We start from the raw sequence: 20,580 nt of genomic DNA on the forward strand, positions 1-20,580 counted from the left end.
ATTTAGGTCCAGTTTCTCTGCTTAGTTTGGGTTGATGTGCCTTCATAAATACCCAAATGAACCATGCAGACCCATAAAACCATCTGAACCCACAATGTCAGTTTCCAAATAATATAGCGGCACATTCATAAAATATTCTATTTTATTTGCATTTTCCACCTTTCCGTGAATTTTCTTTAACTCTGGGGCTTAAGAATTAATCCCATGATGGTCTGCTTGCAAACCCCTTCTGGCCACTGGCAACTGGAGCTCTGAAAGCTTCATCCACTGGCATCAGTGTGTCAATGTGGATAAGCCTGTTTTGCCAAACGCAACACAAAGTGAACTGGCCATGACAATGAGTAAAGCTGCCTTCCATTTGAACTCCTAAACCTACAATCCAAGCAGCATGATTTATCACTGACCTGAGTATCTGTGACCGGAGTACACCCCTCCTACTCATTACTCATACTTTCAGCATTAATTTGTCTTGTTCTCTGGGACTTTATTTATCAGATGAAGGCTCCAATTTATTGACCTATAATGTGATAATGTAAGCGTTTTTTATTGAGCTTGTGGTTAAATTACTGAGTGAATGAGATCAGAGATGAATGCCATCTCTTAGCAGTTACAGTATACTTCATCCAAATTGTATGCACACATAGACACGCATCCACAAACACACTTTCCTTTTCCTTGTCTTGGCCTGGTGCATTAGTATGTGTGGTTCTTTGCTTGCCAAAATCATCAGTAGATATCTTCAAGCCCCAAGCTGCTCTTTTTCCCTCCTTCCACAATATGATGTGTTTCCTTTTTTGTGTGTGTTTTGATCCTTCTCTTGCGGCCAGGCTGCGCTGTGGTGAGGCGCGGGTTCGAGTGGCGCTCCTGTGTTATTTTTGGCAGCAGCAGTGGTTGGTGGCTGTTGAGGAGAGAGGAGACAGAAGGGGGATAGCATGAAGACCAAAACCAAGGCTGTTTAAGGGATTTCTGTCTGAAGGAATAGCTTTGTAATGATCACGGACTCATTATGGATGTGCGTGTGTGCTTCCATTGACTCACACACACAGAAAAAAGCTGGCATGCACGTTTGTTCATTTAACACTTCTCAAACACCTCATATACATGTTCTCATTCGCAGACCACACACTCAGAGTTGCTAAATTGCCTGACTTGTGAATGTTTTTCCTCTTTCTTTTTCAGTGAATCCACACCATCCAGAAGCTGGCGTTTAAGTATATCAGCAAAGTAACATATTCCGCTTTGGTTAATTTTCTATGTTTCTGTCACATTGGAAGTATTTTTTTTTGTTGTGAATGTTCTCTGTTTCACTGAGGGAGTCAGTGAAACAGTGAGACATGCTCAGGCAACACGCAGTGTCAGACATTCACGCTCCTCCCTCTGCGCTTCTGAAAACACCATTTGAAAAAGATTTTCTCTGACTCCGCTCTTGGCCTCAGATCAAGAGAACGTTATTACTCTACTTTATTTATTTATATATTGTGGTGGTAATGTGTGTGAATGTATGCGCGCTTGTACGTATGTGTGAGTGATATGTAATTGCGTATGTATGTGTGTTAACCCACAAAGATATTTCAATTTCTTCAGAATATTAAATAAACATGCAGCAGCAGCAGCAGCAGCTTCAGTGAAGCGCTGCCTGCCAGTGGGTTTTGGGTTGGATGGGTGGCGGTGGTGGTGGTGGTGAAGGGGGAGAAGGGGTTTGTGGCCGTGGCTCTGGGGGGGTGAGGCAGCTCATGGTCAGGGCCCCCGCCGGACACACTGGCGCCTCGCGCTGGAGGACTTCTGAACCACCACACTCCTCCACCAAACCCTGCCAACCCTGGCTCCCAGCTCCCACTTCCAACCCAAATCATTCAGTTCTCTTTTTGCATTTCGACTCTCTCTGTCTCTGTCTCTCTCTCCTCCCTTCTTCCTCCCTGACTGTTTTTTCCTTCTTCAGTTTCCTCATTCTCTTGATTTACATCCAGATTCATTTGCTATTTGGCTCCGTTCTTTTTCTCACTTACTGCTGTACTTTTAGTGGCGGTTCTCTCTGGCTGTGTTTTTTTTCTACCTTTTCTGCACTGTCTCTCTTAAATCCCTTCACTTTAAATGTTCCAAGGAAGTATTTAGTGGCTTGAACTTAAAAAAAAGTAAACAAGAATGGTTTGGGCTCCATGTCAGTCAGAATACCATCACGATAGTAAGCATTTTCAAAAGGAAAGAACACTTTAATGGCGCTCTAGATATTTGTAACAGTATTAGGTTATAATGGGCCATCAATTTTCTGAGTGGTTTTCTAACCATCTCCAAAAGATATAGGACTGCTTGTCTCGTGAAAGAAAGAAACTTTCCATTGTGGTAAAAATGGAGTAAACTGTGCTTTACTGTACATGTTCTCACGATAGATTCAGTTAAATCCGTGATCTCGATGTGAAGATCATCTTTTGTCATGATTATAATGGGGCGTGCGTGAATATTGAAAGACAAAACACCCAAAGCGTGCTCTTTATTCAAGCCTCATGCGCAAATGTGTTTTTTTTTTCCCCCAAAGAATCATAATTGCACCTACTGCTGCTCATAATTGAATTGTGGATGTCAAACATCCTAAATTGAGTAGATATGTCTTTACGTGTCACACATGCAGTTTTCTTAACCTAATTTTCCCCTGGAAGCAATTTGTCATCCGGAGGCCATTAAATGGGAAGCATATTATCTTTTTAAAGGGGCACAGAGTCACCCACAACCCTCCCACAGTTCCTATAAACAAAATGGCCTCATTTAGTGGTGCATTTGGTGCGTTGGGCAGTAAGGGAGCACTTCTTTTTAAACTTTAAAGGCAGTTCACAGACTAGAAAAAACTTTAGCATCATAAGGTTAGAGCTGGAACTATGAGAAGTACTACAAGTTTGATGGTGTAAGGCACATGGTTTATACTTGCTTCATATAATCAATGAAGGCCGAACCTCAGTCGCCAGGGTAATAGTGAATTGTAGTAAAGTAATGCAGTAAGACACAAGGTTGGAACTGAGTGGAATTTACTACACAAATAAAACAAAACCTCAAAGCTGCTTAATCACTGAGGCAGATCTTTTGTACTGTTTTAACACAGTGCAGTTTCCTCTCCTGACATGTAAAGAACTGCTAAAGATGATAAGACAAGTCAGCATAAAGTACATCTGCAAGATAGCTTGACCTTTTTACCTCTTGTCCTCTGCTACCCTCTGTTATCTGTAACCTTTTCGTCCTTTACTTTTGTTTCATTTAGCTTGACCTCCTCTGCTCTTCGGGGTCATGCTATGGTTCACTCAGGTCAGTTTACCATTCCACTTTGCCACTAAAGTCTTATCTTGTTTTTACTTGCGGCCTGGCTGTTGAGCCTCTGGGCATGCTGACATTCTTCCCATTTCACCCCAGTCTTTGCCACAGAGACCCAGGCACACCTGCAGACACCTGTGCTTTTGTCCTGCCTCATGCCTCTCACAAACCCCCACCTGCACACACCGGCAGGGAGAGGTAGGGACTTGTGCCTGTGGCTATGTCAGAGCACAGTCCATTGTTTTACTTGACTAATCAGTTAGGACCGGATAATAGCAGGAAAGGAGGTTAATTAACATTTTGTTCAACACATCATGATGAGAGCTTTTATTCTAATGAGCTGGAATCGGACACTCTCCCAGGAGTAATTCATTAACCATGAATTTGTGTAACTCATCAAGTCTATGGGCTTAACAAAACACTGGGCGAGGAAATGTTCGAAAATTGCTTTTTTGTTTTTGTTCGATCAGAAATGAGTTGTGTGATGGCTTAAGCAGGTGTGTCTAGGCTCCTCTGGAATAACCTTTTTAGTCTTATTAAGTCTGCTTTTGATTTTGTAAATGGAGTAAATGGGCACTAGTGGGCAAACCATATGGAACAGATTGCCCAGCTTCTGCTTTTTTGCCTCTATGTGTCATTGCATGTATATTTTCTTTTTACGTCGTTATTGGAAGAAACACTTAATGTTTCCTGGCTTTCTAAATAAAAGAAGTAAAAATAAAGTTAAGGATACAGTATACCACCACCACTGCAGAAAATACCAGTAGCAGAGGAGGTTTTTAAAAGCCACTGACCGTTCCTAACCCCCCCACCCTCACTCACTGGCCTGACACACCCTACCCATACCTCATTCTCCATGTTTGCCTTTTATGTTGTGGACTCGACCGTGTGCCCACTTCAGACCACCATAAACATGTCGGTCCCTGATGACAGAGTCGGCCCCGGGACGTTTTATATAAATTGACCTCAACTACAGCTCATTAGAAGCCCTAAATTGGAACCATGCAGCCCGGGAAGTGTAAATGTTGCAATAGTAGAGTCAGTAGATTCAGGGGGGTTCAAGGAGTGCAAGTCTCCTCTTCGCTTCTGTCATGAAAATCTTTACTTTTATAAAGCCAAAGTTTTGTTTCCGTTGTATTTTTCTTTGATTCACTTGGTTTAAGTAATGAAATTTTTAAAGAGAGTTTAGCAGGATATGATCATATCTCTAAATTTATCATATGTGCTTGTCTGTGTTGTTATTATGTACCATCATTTTTTGGCAATATGGTGAAATATTACAAAGATGAGCTTGAATATATATATTTGTCTTGTTTGGTACTGCTACTGAGTTATATGAGGCCTCATTTGGTCTATCCTGAGGCTATCTGGCTTTTAAAGCATAGTGGGAAATCCACCCTCCTAAAGTATTTTTATTAGTCTGCAAAAGCATGAGTAACCTGACAAAAAAGTGATGAGAAAGACAAACAAGTGCCACTTGTTGTAATTTTAACTCTTCCTCAAACCCAAGAAAATACTGTGTAAAGTGGCAGAGAATAAGAGACACACTTTAAAAGATGCTTGATGACCAGCTCAACTTCTTCTCAGCATTTGGATGTCCACATCGTGTCTTTCGTCCTGCATCCTGCCTTAATTGGGCTCCTTTGTTTGACCGCCTCCCTGGATAAACAATACAACCACAGCTCCCCTGTCCTAATCCCCTCTTCTCCTCTCTCCTGACTCTACTGGAGCATCGCTCTCAGTAATTACCCCTCTCAAGCTGGAGAGTGGAGTAATTGTCTTGAGTGTAACTACAGTGGATCTCTGAAAGGGGGTCATTGTGTGGAGTTAAGACTTCAATTCAGTGAACAGCTTTGTTTGTGCTGCAAAAGATAATGAAAGTATTTGGTTAGCCAGGCTGGGGTGGAAATATAGTAAGATATGAAAAGAACGACGTTAAGTGAGGCGAGAGAAGGGGATGAAGTGCGATAAAATGATAAAGTGAAGTCTCAAGGAACGACTGCTTCTTATTATTTGCGTCTTCAAGTTAAACCTTCCTCTCTGAAGGGTTTTGTATCGGAATAACACAAGCAAAGGAAAAAAAAAACTCTTAAAATTTTTTTTTACTCTTAAAAGCACCAAAATTGTCATGATTCCACACCATAAATCTTACAACATGTATACCTTTATGAGGTTTCATGCTTTATCGGTATTTACAGTATCTTTTACACTCATTTCACAACAAGTCAGCAAACACTGGGGCTTCAATTCTGCCATAAAGACAAAAAAACTAAGCTTTAACTGTATGTTCTTTTTTTTTTTTTTGCTTTTTTTTAAACTGAAGCAACCTAGACAAAATTTCTTGTGGAAAGTTATACAAAACATAGAAAATGCATAAAAAAATAACACACCTATATACATATCTATATACTGTTGTCAATATATAGTATGCACAAACAAGGAAGAAAGCCCTTATTACTCATTATCTTGCCAGGTGTGGAAGACTTCACAATTAAAAGATTATATAAGAATTAGTTTACACGCACATTTAACTTCAAGGTTTATAAATAAAACTTTTAAAAACAACCACCAAACATTTCCTTATAGCTAATAAATAAGAAAAAAAAAAGTCTTAATTTAATGTATTTCATTTTCTTTTTGGCCGGCTTCAACCATCTTGCATTCATTTTTTTCCCAGGTATTTCCTGCAGGTGCAAGATAATCTTTCATGTGTATAATTTAAGACATAAATTAGATTATTAAAGTAAATATGAAATTAAATTAGGCACGGTAAGAAGCAAACAGCAAACAAAGGTGAAATGCATTACCTTTTACAACAGAATGTCTTTGGCAACAAGAAGCTGTAAGTTGCACTGTCCATTGATTGTTTCAAGAATAATGAATAAGTATCAAAGTACAGCTGTAAATCATATTTTTCTCTAGGCATGCAATGCTTCATTGACTCCATCATCCTGACCATAAGTCTCATTTTAAAACTACTTTCCTTTTGCGGCGTCAGAGCTCTTTTCCCTCTGCTTTTGCAGATTAAATTTCCCCAGTGGTTTGTCTCATTTAAAAGGCAGAAAATGTGTGTAGGCTACAAAATTTGTGCATGAGCATGTTTACTTGTATGCGTTTCCGAGCAGACGTACTTTTGCCATGCGTGCATGCATTATGTATGCTTGCACATTTGCTCATAGTTATTTCTGTGCACATGTGCATATTGTGTTCATTTACGTCTTGGTTGTTCATATTTGTGCGTGTGTGTCTGCATACATTTGTGAATCGCTGTATGTTTGCAGGCTTGCTCATATTTGCTTGTGTGTGTATGGACGTGTGTGTGTGTGTGGTCCAGAGAAAATGAAGTGATTTCTACCTTTAATCAGTCCTTTATCATATCAAGTCTTTTCAAACATTGTCTGGCATCCTTTGTATGTCTTGAAACAAAATACAGTTTTGTATTTGCAAGGTGATTTTTTTTTTTTCCTATAAAAAAAATCTATAATTTCAAGACTTAAGTCAGATCTCCAACAATCCACTGCTGTTCTCGACTCCATTAGTGGTGCCAGTCTTCTCATCTCCATTGGTGATTTGGTCAGCGACAGGATTGGTTGGTACAGCGCTGGAGTTGAGCTCTGTGGTCTCTTCACTCCGAGAATCTGTGTCTCCCTCCACAGCTACAGCTTTTCCCTGCATTGCAGAATCTGCATGGGTCTTCTGATGCTTTGAGAGGTGGTCGCTGCGTGTGAAACGCTTGTTGCACAGTAGACAGGTGAACTTCTTCTCCCGTGTGTGGGTGCGCACATGCCTCTCCAGTTCATCAGAGCGGGTGAAACGCTTCCCGCAGAACAACCAGTTGCAAACAAAGGGCCGTTCTCCGGTGTGCCAGCGCAGGTGGGCTTTTAGGTGGGAGGCCTTGCCGTAGACTTTCCCACAGCCTGGGATGTGGCAGCTGTGGACTGGTTTCTTCCTCAGGGATGCAGCAGAGGCTCCCAGCCTCTCCAGCTCCTGGCAGTTGGGGCAGTCACATGAAGACCTGGTGGGTGTAGCCCCTCCACTGTAGCCCCCTGATCCCCTAGCAGGCTTTAGGCCCATGGGATTCTCAATTAGCCCTGCACTTGGCACAGGTTTGGGCTTGTACATGTCCTGGGGTAACATGTGCTGGGAAGGTTGGAGGAGATGTGAGGAGGAGCCCAGTCCCACTGAAGGGTAAGGGGCTGGATTAAGTGGTGTAAAATCGGTGCTGTAACTGGGCAGCTGTGGGCTAAGGGATGCCTGTGGTGCTACAGGCTGCAGAGAGGCCTGCAGACCTCCATCCCCTTGGGGCTGGGTTGCTGACAGCCAGTTGGAGTTAGGATGGACATCCCACCAGGAAGATGTAGCATTAGCTGGAGCAGCAGTTATGCCAGGATGAATACCAGCTTTATACCAGGAGCCGTAGGGATGTGTCATATCCAGCGAAGTATACACACTGGTGAGACAGTCGGCTGTAGCATGGGCCTTGGACACTAAAAGAGATGGGTCCTGTGAGACTGAAGTCTGGAAGGAGTGGGAAAAAGGGTTATACTCTGTAGTGTAGCCTCCGGCTGAAGGAGGGGGACTTCCAGTGGGTGTAAGCAGCCCGCCACCTCCTCCTCCAGCTGACGTGAAGGAGCCAGTGTAGGAGTCTGCCAGGCCACTGCTGTCTGTGGTCCGCCCGTTCTTAGCTGTCTGAAGGTCAGAGGTCATGTTGTAGGGCTTCTTTACTGGAGAGGTGCTGCCAGGCTTACCGGGTGTAGCTGAATCCCTGACAGGGCTGGTGCTGCCAAACTTGTTACAGGTAGCTGTTAACATAGCCAGAGGACTGGAGCCATAGCGTGCGTCTTCCTGGGGAGGAGGAGACACGGGAGAAAATGAGACTGTCTGCAGGAAATGGCTGCTTGCTGTTGCTGCTTCTGTCAGTGTCAACTCTAATAAAAAACTTATGTCTGACTGCCACCGCTGGCTTTTCCTGCTCTCTGTTTTCTAAGTGGTTACGGCAATTTTAAGCAGTGGATGTTTGTGTTTGCAAAGTTTCTGCTCTGCTCAGCAAAGGAGGAATTCCCTCACTTTTTGTTTTGCTTAAGCCACTTTCAACCAGCTATTCTTAATTTTACATTTATGTTTGCTTAAAGAAAATACACCTGATTTTACAGTACAGACAGTACAGTTCTCAACATATAGACATATTAATTATGTACTTGCCTAGTGGTCACCATGGCATTTAAGATTATTCAGACAAGCCTTACTATGTCGCAGCAATCTTGCAATTGTTCTTGTTTGTGATGTTATTTCATTCAGAATGGTTCATGATCCCATCTAGGAAGCAAAACATTTGCCACTTTTGAATTGAACTGCTTATATTTGACTCACAAGAATTGAATTGAATTTATTTTAGGTTCCCACGTGGCAGGTAATTAACACTATAGCGCAACATTTCTGAGATATTATGTCTGTCATTCTGCTGTATGCACAGTATGAATGTGGATAAAAGTAATAAAATATTACTATTATATTCCCATATTTCTGCTGAGATATCATGTAAGTCTGTCATTCTTTCATTTTGAATACAAGAGTGAGAGTCCTAAATGTTGTCAACTTTGTCAACCCAGCTGTGCAAGTTAGCTTGTAACTTTTAATATTCATGATTAAAAATCTTCTCAAATATTCTGCTAACTTTTAGATATAAACCCAAGTATTTGCATGTTGGTTCACTCCCAATTCAGAAGTGATTAGTGGTTATCGCTTTCTCTCATAACAAGCTCTGGTTCAGTCCTGTAGATTTTTTCTTCTGTTTTCTGATTAATAATTCGTGACACCCTTTAATATGACTTAGCCTGCTACTCCCACAGCACCTTCTGTCTTCATGTCTTGCACCCCTGACAGTTCTCAGATGAGTAACCATGTCTTAAGGAAACGCCAGACTTAAGGAAACGCAAATAAAGGCTCAGTGTGAATAAAAATGTCACTTTGAATAAAAATGGCACTTTCAGCAGCTCAGCCTCAAACCTTTAAATCTCTTTTATCACTCTCAATTTTTATTTAATTTAAAAAAAACATTTTTTTTTGCTGTTTTCTCAAGTATGTATGATAACCAATCAGACTCCAAACGCCTTTAAACTAAACCACTTAAAGTCTCTTCCTTAATAACTGCACGACTTTCTTACAAATAGCTGCAGTTTCGTTGTATTCACATCATCAAAAGTTTGTATTAAGAAGAAGGAGAAAAATTAAAACTACTTACAATTACATTCCCTACCTCCAGAATAGATGCGGCCATCCCTGAGAAACAAAATCCTTAGGAAGCTGAGGGGAGTGGGAGCAGCGCAGCTCAGAGTCCCGGGACAGTTTGGAAGAAGTTGGGCACTAACGCGGGGAAGTGTTTTGAGGCACTCGGGGCCCGCCCCCTAATTACAGGCTATGGGCGCTTTGAAGACTCGCTAAGAAGCAATAAAAACCCAGAACCGGAGGAAAATGGACGGAGATTGGTGGCTAAAAAGAGGACATCCCACCTCCCCAAACGAGAGTGTCGAATCATTTTTCAATATAAATGCATGAATGGGTTAGTCATCAATCACCGTGTGGACATTATTTCAATTTCACTGGCATTATTTTTTCCACTGGGATTAGTCCAGTGGAGTCTGAAGGAAAGGACTACATTTAATATCACCTCAGAGAATTATCTGGATGGATTTCTCTATGAATATAGAAACGCTAAAGCATTCCCTCATTTATATTTATGTTAGAGACGCGGTCAGAAAACTGAAAACGTAAAAACTGACTAAAGCTGTTCTCTTTTCTATTTTCCTCTGAGCGAGGAGAAATAACAAAAGAACATGTAGCCTCGGTCAGTGCCATATAAATTAAAAAAAAGAAAGAAAGAAAAAAAAAAAAAGGGGGAAAAAGAGAGTTGACCGAGTCTGTGGTTTCTATCAGAGATTTTATTATTCTGGTTTCAACCCTCTCTCTGTTTCCAATATTCTTAAACGCAGTTAACTGCCTTTTCAGACATTAACTGTGATGGTTAAAGAGGCTAAACTACGGAGGCATGCGAAGAAGAAAATGATTCAGTCATTAAATAAAATAAAGAAAAGATTATCACATCAAATAAAATGAATTAAAACGGCTTATTGGGGGACAAAAAAAAAAAACTTTCCTGAAGGAGGAAGTTTGTTAAAAAGAGGAAGAAATGAAAGAGAAAGACTAAGAAAAAGTTTGAAAATGCAAAAATATGTATATAATGTCCTGCCTATACAAGGTTGCAAAGTATTTCAAATGTTATCTTGATGTTAGTTGAGGGAAAATGTTGGTTAAAAATAAAAAGGCTACTGGATACATTTTGTTTGCCAACTTGAAACAAGTTTATTCCCAAACTCCTTTTAAGCTGCATTTAAGCTGATGGCAGCAGTCACAATGCATGTTAAACTCCATACAGATTCATGAAACATAAACTATTAACTGCTGCTGGTTCATGAATTACATTTTCTTCACATACAAAATTATTATATTTAACAGGACAGTAAAACAAACCAACCAAAGTTTAACTCTTCAGCTGACTCTTTTTCATTGCATAAATGTACATATAGATATATTCATACATATTATAGTAAAAATAAGCAAGTATATGTAAGTTACATTAAGCAATGTTGAACATAAATTAAAATTTGTATATTTGTGGCATATTACATTAATATAACAGTGAATGAAGGGCTTTTTGTGTCCACAGAAAATTATTATAAAAACAGTATGGAAGACTTAACAACTAGAGGATTTAAAAAGTGCTGACTCTGTGGGTAAATAAGCCTAAATGAAGGTTAAAGTAATGATATTCACAGTGTTTGCAGTATACTGAATTGTTTAATGAATAAAGAATAAATGCATATGTCAGCTGCAGTTTGATTTTTTTTGTTTATTTTAGTAAGCCTTCTTTATGTGAAAGGCCATGTCCGTTTGACGAATTTCATTAACCGGTTGAAAAAGTCAAAAACTCAACTTTCAGTCTCGAGTAAGACAGAATCTGAGGGCCTTTTTGTGGGCGTCTCATTTTCTGAAGGAGAGCACAGAAGATTAAAATTGTTGTCAAAAATAAACATATAATTTCTGTCCTTATTTTCTCCTCAATTACAGGGCATGGTCAGAGCTGGGCTTGTCGTTCTGGAGAGTCTGGCCCTCACATGAACACAGCGGCTATATTTGGCAGTCTGCTCTCCAACTGACCTTCATCGCTTTATTTTCTTATTCCAGAGTGAGTGGAAGAACAAAGGCCACAACATGCAATAGTTCACACTGTCACACACTCCTACAATACTGTGTTTGCAGTCATATAAACTTACAAACCCCACCTTGAACTGGGGATGAAATGTCAATATCTATCTATCTATCTATCTATCTATCTATCTATCTATCTATCTATCTATCTATCTATCTATCTATCTATCTATCTATCTATCTATCTATCTATCTATCTATCTATCTATCTATCTATCTATCTATCTATCTATCTATCTATCTATCTATCTATCTATCTATCCTCAGATGTGCTCTACGTGGCAGTCTTTTGACACTTTTGAAGGCATTTCCTTCCCCTCTCATTTGACACATGGTCTCTTACTGGTGTAAGTCTTTAAGTGAAGTGTTCATTTACTTCTCACTGTTCATTAATGCTTTATGTCTTACATTTAAGTGAAATGAGAGGGGAAGTAAAAAAGCTCTTATACTGCTGTAAAGTGGTCTGCAACGGGCTGTTTTCCTCATTTTTTATGAGACTTGTAGTAATCTGAAACTTTGGTGTGTTCCCATTTACAGTTCTCTTCAAAAGACAACAAGTGAGATCTATAATTAGAGAATGCGTTAAGCTCTTAACAGGCTCTTCAAAAAGCTTTCTCTGCCCTGTTTGCTATTTTCTACCTTGTGTGGTTTAGATTTTTGAGTATAGACACTGCAAGCTCAATGAACCTTTGGGTGTTGGGTGGGCATGGTTTTGTTCCCCAGGGATGATTATAAGTTTCATTATGTTACTGTACATGTGACAACTATCACGTGTTTTTTTTTTGTATCATGGCTAGCTCATTAGCCCCTGTCTCTTTGAATGACACAAATGGCAAAATAATTTTTAGTCTGTTCTGTTTTTCTGCCTAACCATCGCCACGTTTAATCAGCTTCATTCCACTTCTCCGTGCTTTCTAGTTTATTCTAGTTTGTAACATTATCTCATAATCCAAGCCAAAGTGTTCTATAAATTCATCAGCGTGTCTGATAGTTAGTGAGAGTTTTAAATGGGTAGCTTTAAACTTAAACTTGACTCATCGGACTATAGTCCGATGAGTCAAGTTTCATTGCTGTGCCAATAGTGGTCCCATGCACATTAAAATAAACTGATTCCTTTACTACTCCACCTTTACTACTTCCACTTTATGTCTGTAATAGAGAGTTGTTTGAAACCTGGCTACACCTGACACTATATTACCAAATTTTTATACAAGCATGGTATGACTACCTCACCGAATTCTTGACTTCTTGAGTGCCTCAGTTGCATTCTAATTTTTCATAAGCATCAAGCACAGACACACTTCTAACCCAAAGCCTTTACACCATCTCCTTCTTTGATTTGATAGTTGCCGGCAGTATATACTTAATTTTTGTTATTTGCCATTAAGTTACGAAGACACTCAAGGAAAGTGCATCTTCCACCAAGGCCAAACCCTAACTGGCATTTTTAAAGAAAATGATCTGGATCTGCACCAAAATTGTAATGGGATCTTACTTTGCTCATTTTCCTCTTCTCCACCAAGTTTTATTGGTATATTTCTTTTTGCCTAATCTTGTTACAAGACTGAAAGAATGCAGTGAAACTGCATCCAACATAGACCGCCTCTGTCGTGCTCATCAGTGGTCAGTTTTTCCGTGTACGCTGTTACACACTGGCAAAGAATCTCCTGGTTGTTCAGTTCAAAGGTGGTTTGGAATGATGGCGGTGATGGTCCAGCGTTTTGTGTGTTGTTGTTTGTTTGTGTTTGTTTTGTTTTTCTTAGTGGAGATGGTGTCATACTCCTTTCCATAACATAAATGACCCTAGTTATTACTAGTTAAATGAAAGAGGTGGCGAATCATGATGATTTTAGACAATATTTAAGAAGGTGTTTTGTTCTCATTCTGTTCCTTAATTTGGGCATTTAAGACTATTTTCTATTAATGCTATTACTACAATTTGATGAAAAGGTTTTATTTGGGTCTCATGTTTGTAATGCATATGTCAAAAAATTTTTAAATGAAAGAATTGAAAAATTTGCGCTCAGTACAGATATCAAAATTCAGTTCTTCCAGCGGCATACTTGCTCCTGTTCTCTTGGATTGTCTTATAATTAAAAAAAAATAATTCTTGAGAAAGTATACATTACAGCAATTAAAATGATACACAGTGGAAGAGATTAATGCAGATGGGTCAGAATTTAGGCAACTCTGGAGCAGCTTATTTTAAATATCCATTACAGAACAAGTAAAAAGAAATCAAAAGAGACTTTTCCTGATTTTTCTACTATAACTTAAAGTGATGCTTTCATGTCCAGCAAACAGTAAATTTTATATTTATAATCTAGTAGAATGATTCTAAAGAAAATGTTTAGACTTTTAATTTTTGTACTTGGTACTTCATATCTGGTATCATATTCTTTTAGCTACTAGGAGAATGCAGTATTACTTGTTTGCATGTCAGAAGAAGTAAGTTCATCCAGCAGGAATCTTTCCTGATGTTGTAGTAAAGGGTTTGCCAGAGTTTTTCATGGTGTATAACACAGTTCAGTTCAGTTCAATTTTATTTATATAGTGCCAAATCACCACAACAGTCGCCTCAAGGCAGAAGCACAAGACTGCATAAAACAAAGCAGCAGGACTTTTTAGATGTTAGGTAACGTCTACACATACTAGATTTTTTTTTAATGCATCTTTCTTCTTGGGGTGACTAACTTTCTGTTTTCTACATTGGTTTTAAATTGGCCTCTTGGTATCATTAGACCATTACAGCAACCAAGTAAGTGTATATAATGGTGGATCAATGGAATATTTCGCCATAATGCGTTTCCCTTGAAAATTCCCTTTTGGGCTGCAACCCTCAGAAAATTAACAATGTTAATAATACTGCGACAGAGGGGGAAAATTGAAATGATTAGATGTGTTTTACTTTGCTGCTGATGGAAATGTGGTGAGAGGGAATCAGGGTCAGGGATAGACTTGCCTTGCAGCATGACTCCGTGCTATTTTTCCAGGCTGTGTGGTCAAAGATTCAGAGAGCTTGTCAACGGAAAATGGGAAAGCGAGAGAAGTGGGGGAGAAGAGAGAAAGAGGGAGATGTATAGACAGCAAGACTGGGAGGAAGAGAGACAGGCTAGTGAATTATACAACAGAGCGGTGAATTTCATGTTCATTTGTACTGCTGTTGATGCTGCTGATTATGGCATCCGATGTTAGTCACTTATGCCTTCGTTGAGTCGGACATGAAAAGCAACAACATGCTTTTAATAAAATGACCCGCCAGGCTGGAGTGGTCTGTCTTTACTTTGGGGCACGTTGGTGGTTTTGAGTAATTTAACCACCAACAGGCTACATTTCAACCAGTGGACAGAACATATTCAGACACCAGACATGGTGGTAGTCACATACAGCAGGACGGACAATGTACCAGTAATCCTGTCTCTATATGAAAAAAAAAAAAGCAAAATGTTTTCCTCTGCTCATTTCCTTGAATATTATTCCTAAACGGCATAATTTCAGTCTGACATCTCCACCTCCAGCAAAGTTTGTTCCCATATCACTATTATGCTTCAGTAACCACACATGTCAGAAATAGTCCCACACGGGGAGACATTAAATGTTTTCCTCTATGAATAACTTTTACTGTTTGCAGAATGGCACACTCATTATCCCACTTTGGAATCACGAATGTTGTGCAACATGTTGAATATGCTGTTTGCTGTTCAGAGTATTACATGCTAGTATCAGCTCTAGAAAATACAAAAGTTCATCTATTCCCAAACAAATCCCAGTCCACCGCCTTCTTGCTGTATACAAGCCGACATCTGGCCTGTAATCTCCCTGTCTGTCGAGGAGACCTGTGGCCACCTAATGACCCCAACAGGCGTCATGCATGCAATTGCCTAAGATGGTGCAATGACAGCAATGACAGTCTCTTTCAATATCTCTTTATACATACTTTGTGAAATGAGAGGGACTTTTAAGATTCTGTGCTTTTGACTGGACAATACAGGTTCACTAGTAAGCAATATACGTATATGCAGTGTGGCAGCATTATAGTATATGTTTGATTACTTTACTGTAAGTCCGGTTCCCACTTGGATTTTTATTAAACAGATAAAAAAAAAAAAAAGCAACCCCAAAACAAAACCAAAAAACAAGTAGAGCAAAACAAACAACTCACAGTGTTTGCTTCCCTGATGGAACACCACTTGGCTGGGTTGTCTTGTGCAGAACAATGTAGTCTTGAAGCCAAGTGAGGACTCAGTCACAGAAACGAAAAACTTCTGTTCGCTTGATTTGACTTTAACACAAAGGAGAAAAAAAGTGAGTTAAACAAGCTCGGCCCCACTGCTACAATTTTTAATTGCTTAACTTGGTATTAACAAAAAAAACCCCAACTAAGTTTTGAAAAAGAATATTGTGTACTTTTGTGCATTTTTTTGCAGTTTGCTCTTGAATCAACACACATCTTTAACTTTTACTAAAGCTCTGGCTTAGATTCTTGCCAAACAATTTAAAAAAATATGTCTGAGTACTACATTTAAAACCAGTGTAGATTTCATTTGAGACTGAACTAGATTATTCATCATAGTGAGCAAAATAAGACGCACGAGAGAACACCACCACATCAATAATAATTTTAGTTAATTAAGGGACGTGTGGTTGAACCCAGGGGGGGTCAGAAATAACTCTTGGTTATCTGTTTCATTACTGTGATCTTCCTAAGAGATTTTTGCTATCACATGTTAACATTTAGAGTTTTTTTTTTTTTTTAAATAATACCTTCATGTCAGAAGTTACAGATTTACACCCACCAGGGCAGCAGACCACCTTATCCTCTCCTATACCGCTGGTTTATACATATTTAGTGCCCCCAGACCCTGACAGCAGCTGGTGCTGAGGTTTGGGTGGGAGCTCATTACTTCTTGGTGGAGCCCTGCCAAAAAGAAGGAAGGGATTTTTAAAGGGAGTAAATTGAGGTTTTCTTTTTTGGGTTTCTTTATTTTGTACGGGCAAATCCAACTCCATGCGTCGTATGATCTGTTCCATGTGTCTTGTGTGTGCCACCAGCAGGCAACCCTGGTCTTCTAACACTGGAAATAACTTCCGTTCTCCTTCGTTTAATGAACTACCCTCCTGGTTGTACTTGATGCAGTAAAAGAGCCAAATTTTTCCTCTATGTTTGGTAAAACCTGTTCACTTTTGGTGTTTATTTTTCTTTCGAATTTTAATAACAAACTTTGACATTTTTCTCAACTTATAAACCCCCTTAATTTTCCTAGAAATAGTTTGTTGCTAAATATGTCTACTGGCAGCTCTGCGTAAACAATTTGGATAAAGGTTAAATACTTAACGACTGGCTAATGTGATATGATGATAGGTACTTTTACGGGTTTTCCTTAAGAATCTTACCAAATACAAACTTGCACCGTCAATTAAATGTTAGACATATAGCACCAAAACACATTGTGAGCACTTGTAGTATAACTATGATTGTTTCTGTCTGTATAGCATTTTCTTTCTCCCTTGTGAGATCCACTTCAGCTCTGTGGTCTGCCACTCACAAGACAAAGCCTCCATCTCTCTTGTTCCTTTACTCCTAACAGAGGATTGTTCAAAGCTTTACATTTGATGTCTTAGTGCCATAACGATGTGGTTTGGAGGACTGGAATTATCATTTGTGTATGAGAGACATATTGCGCTGCAGGAGAGGGATAATATCTTCAAGTGGTTCAAAAGAGAGCATTTGTCTGTATGGGTGACCAAGAGTATCAGATATCCCCAACTTTTGAGTGATTGTGTGAAACAGAAGTGAAGTGTTCCTGACTTGTGTTTTTTTTTTTTTTTCTGGAGGAGACTGATGTGGGGACTTCCTGATGGTACTTATCAATAAGGGAGATTGGGATGAAGATAAGCAAAGGGGTTGAAAGGCGTTTTGGGATTTGAGACCATCAAAAGTATTGCTTGATATACTAAAGGCCTGCAGTTTAATGTGGAGTGAGCTAAAACCTAAAAAAAGCTGTAAGTAATCAGACAAATGGTGAGAGGAGCGGGCAGGGCGTACAATACAGAAATAGAATGACATAGGTAGGTAAAATAAGCAGGTCGCACCTAAAGGGGACTTACTTACTTATAACCTAAAACCCCTGAAATCAAAACAAAAAGGCCAAGCCGCACCATATGTGTGCAAGAGGAAGCTCTAGTCTCTCCTTTAGACCACCCAATGCTTCACCCACACACTCTCCTGAAAAACACTGAGACTGTGCAGGACTGTATAAACTAAACTTAACATATTTCACAACATCTTGGAACTAAGTTTAATATTTTCAGTTCATCTATTTTCTATGATTGGAAGAAACACCAAACCACACAAGTAAAACAGACGGATTAAGATATTGGCATTATTTCTCTTGAATGAAAAGTGCCCTGTTAGTGAATAAATGCACTGGCAAAACTTTAATCAAGAAGTTGATGGGAATTTTTTTCAATTTCATCTAGAAAATAAACAATATCGCGCTCTGACTGAGTGCAAGTGCAGAAATTCTCCCAAAGCCCATGGAGCTTTGACTGAAAATAAAGAAGAAACCTTCCTTCCCCCCACTTGCCTGAAGCCACAGCATGTGGTCTACTCTGTTGCTGCTCTAAAAATGGCAGGCAGGCGGCCTCGGGAGAAGCCCAGAACAGCCTCCACCGTAATGGCCGTGTGGGTGTGGCCCCTCGTAGATGGCTTTTGAGGGGGCCCCTCCCGGACGCCCGCACCCCTTGCCAGCGCCCAAGGGCTCCAGGCTGCCTGACCAGAGACACCGCGATGCGGCCCACGTTGAACCCAGGCCGAGCTGGGCTAGAGTGGGCTGGGCTAGGCCAGGGCCAGGACAGCTGCTTTAAGACAGGTTCTTGCACTCCTGCCCTCTGCTGGGGTCAGAGAGAAACAATGTGACCAAAAGTATGTGAGTCCATCACAGACTTGGAGGCCAAAGTAAAATTTTAGGGAACACAGATAAACATCTCCAGCGCCGGGATGCATTTCACTAAAAAAGCTACATACCTTTTATTTCTTTATTTATTTTTTAAGTGTTTTGTTTATATTTATAATTTTGTTTTCATTTAGCGATTCATCTACTTATCCAAATGTTTGTTGCTGTAGCACAGAAAAATCAACTCCTTTCTTAAAATGAAAACAACTTACAAGGTACAAGTCTCATATGAATGAAAGATAAAATGTTTTTTAAAACTTCATAATTTTTTTCCCAAAGATTGAACCATCTTTTCACAAATAACTGTAGCAAAGTAGTGGTGTCATCTTTTCACATTCATGCCCTCTGTATGTCTTCACAATTTGCTGTATTTTAATTTTCTTTATCATTGTGATTATTCTTAGTTTTTATTAATTTGATTGTACAGTGCTTTGTGACATTAAGTCTGTGAAAAGGGTTTTATTAAAAAAATGCACTTACTTAGTTACGTAGCCCCTTAACTGGCAAGGGCCCGGTGACGGGCCGTTTGTAGTCCCTTTTATATGGCAGGCTAGACCCTCCCATTTTTATTGACACGTCATTCGGCCAATCATGTAACTGGCTGCACCAAATCACCTGACAAAGCTACGTGACGCCCTCTGAGTATTATTGGCTCTGGGAAACCCATTTCTTAACATGATTGGCCGAATGAGGTGTCAGTCAAAATGGGCGGGTCTAGCCTGCCATATAAATGCACTTCATTCGGCCCGCGGACCAGACGCAGCCGATTAATAGGCTATGAAATGGGTTGTTCAGAGCCAATAATAACCAGAGGGTGTTATGTAGTTGTTTCAGGTGATTTTATTTGCTGCCAGTTAAGGGGTTAAACACTACTTTTCAGGGAAGTATTGAACTTTTTGTCAGACCATCTTTGCCTGCCACCAATAGCCATGAGTTACTAAATATTAAACTACCCAGACTTATATAAATAAGCTCAAACATGGTCAGTGTCAACAGTACAAAGAGGTTTACACATGAATGCATTGGCTATACTAATTTAGTATATTTAATAATGAAAAAAATAAGTATTAGCATTACAGTTGAATCATGATTTACCTGTGAACCATTTTGTAATGAACAGGGGCTTCACATTAAATATGATCTGCTTTGACTGCTGAATATATAGAAAGTAAAAACAAAGAGGGTACCAAGCTCTCATGCAAAACACAGACAGATTATGCAGTCAATAGTAGGTCCTTGGCATTGGCTGACGCCAAAAAATGAGAGAAAGAAATGAGCTGGTACGCTATGTGCTACCATTTCCACTGTTTTAATGTGGTGAAGAAAAGGCTTTAATCCTTAAAAGGATCTTTGGCAGGTCAAACAAACATTACAATTCCACATATGCATCCTGGCCTGTCATTGAAAGAAACACACAGCAACAAACTGATGAATACCTCCATCAGCTTTTGCATTTAAAGCCCTGTAATAGGATACAGAAGAGAAAAGAAAAAAATTGAACTGCTAAATTAAACTTTGAGATGTCACGCAGAGTTGCTAGCCTTAGTAAGCTATTGTATGGTTCAGCAGAACTAATGAAATCCTCTCAACTGCTGATCAGGTTACCCCCTGCCAGATGATACAACTAGAATCCATGGCATATCAATACACAGGTTAACCTTTTGCATGTAAAACTGCAAATCTGACAGTAATGCGGCCCGAACAGTGATACTGAGTGATAGGGTGAAGCCAGCCAGTCACCCTCTGGTTTGAATCAGTGGAATGGGATCGAAGGGGCTCACTCTCAGTAGGTTGGCTTTTATTGCTTCTCCCCTTTGGTTTTAAACAGATCTGCCTGTTTGTGGAAGTGTGGCTGGCGGTCGGCTCCTCAGCTGGCAAGGCAGCGGCGTTTAATTGCTCTTTGTTGTGGCGGGTTGGGGGAGAAGGAGGCTCTGTGGTTGTCACTGCACAATGGCGCTTAAGCCTGCCAGCACACTCACACATACACAGGCACGCACATTGAGGCACACATGGACACACGCACATGCACCTACACATTTACACAACATGCTGCACATACTTT

At 39.9% G+C, this 20,580-nt stretch overlaps 1 protein-coding gene across 2 annotated transcripts; it reads right to left on the reverse strand.

Annotated features, from left to right (window-relative positions):
- Positions 1-5,470: 5,470 nt before the first annotated feature.
- sp7 (Sp7 transcription factor) lies at positions 5,471-9,651 on the reverse strand. 2 transcript variants are annotated; one of them, XM_030730054.1, is made up of 2 exons: positions 9,539-9,651; positions 5,471-8,142 (listed from the first exon to the last, which is right to left on the reverse strand). In XM_030730054.1, exons 1-2 carry the CDS (start codon positions 9,572-9,574, stop codon positions 6,796-6,798), a joined length of 1,383 nt encoding a protein of 460 aa, XP_030585914.1. In that variant the 5' UTR covers positions 9,575-9,651; the 3' UTR covers positions 5,471-6,795. The 2 variants fall into 2 exon arrangements, with proteins under 2 accessions (XP_030585914.1, XP_030585915.1); XM_030730055.1 differs by having other exon boundaries at positions 9,554-9,637.
- Between the last annotated feature and the right edge of the window lie 10,929 nt (positions 9,652-20,580).

This window comes from Archocentrus centrarchus, chromosome 5 (genome assembly GCF_007364275.1).
Source record: "Archocentrus centrarchus isolate MPI-CPG fArcCen1 chromosome 5, fArcCen1, whole genome shotgun sequence".
Classification (NCBI taxonomy): Eukaryota; Metazoa; Chordata; class Actinopteri; order Cichliformes; family Cichlidae; genus Archocentrus; species Archocentrus centrarchus.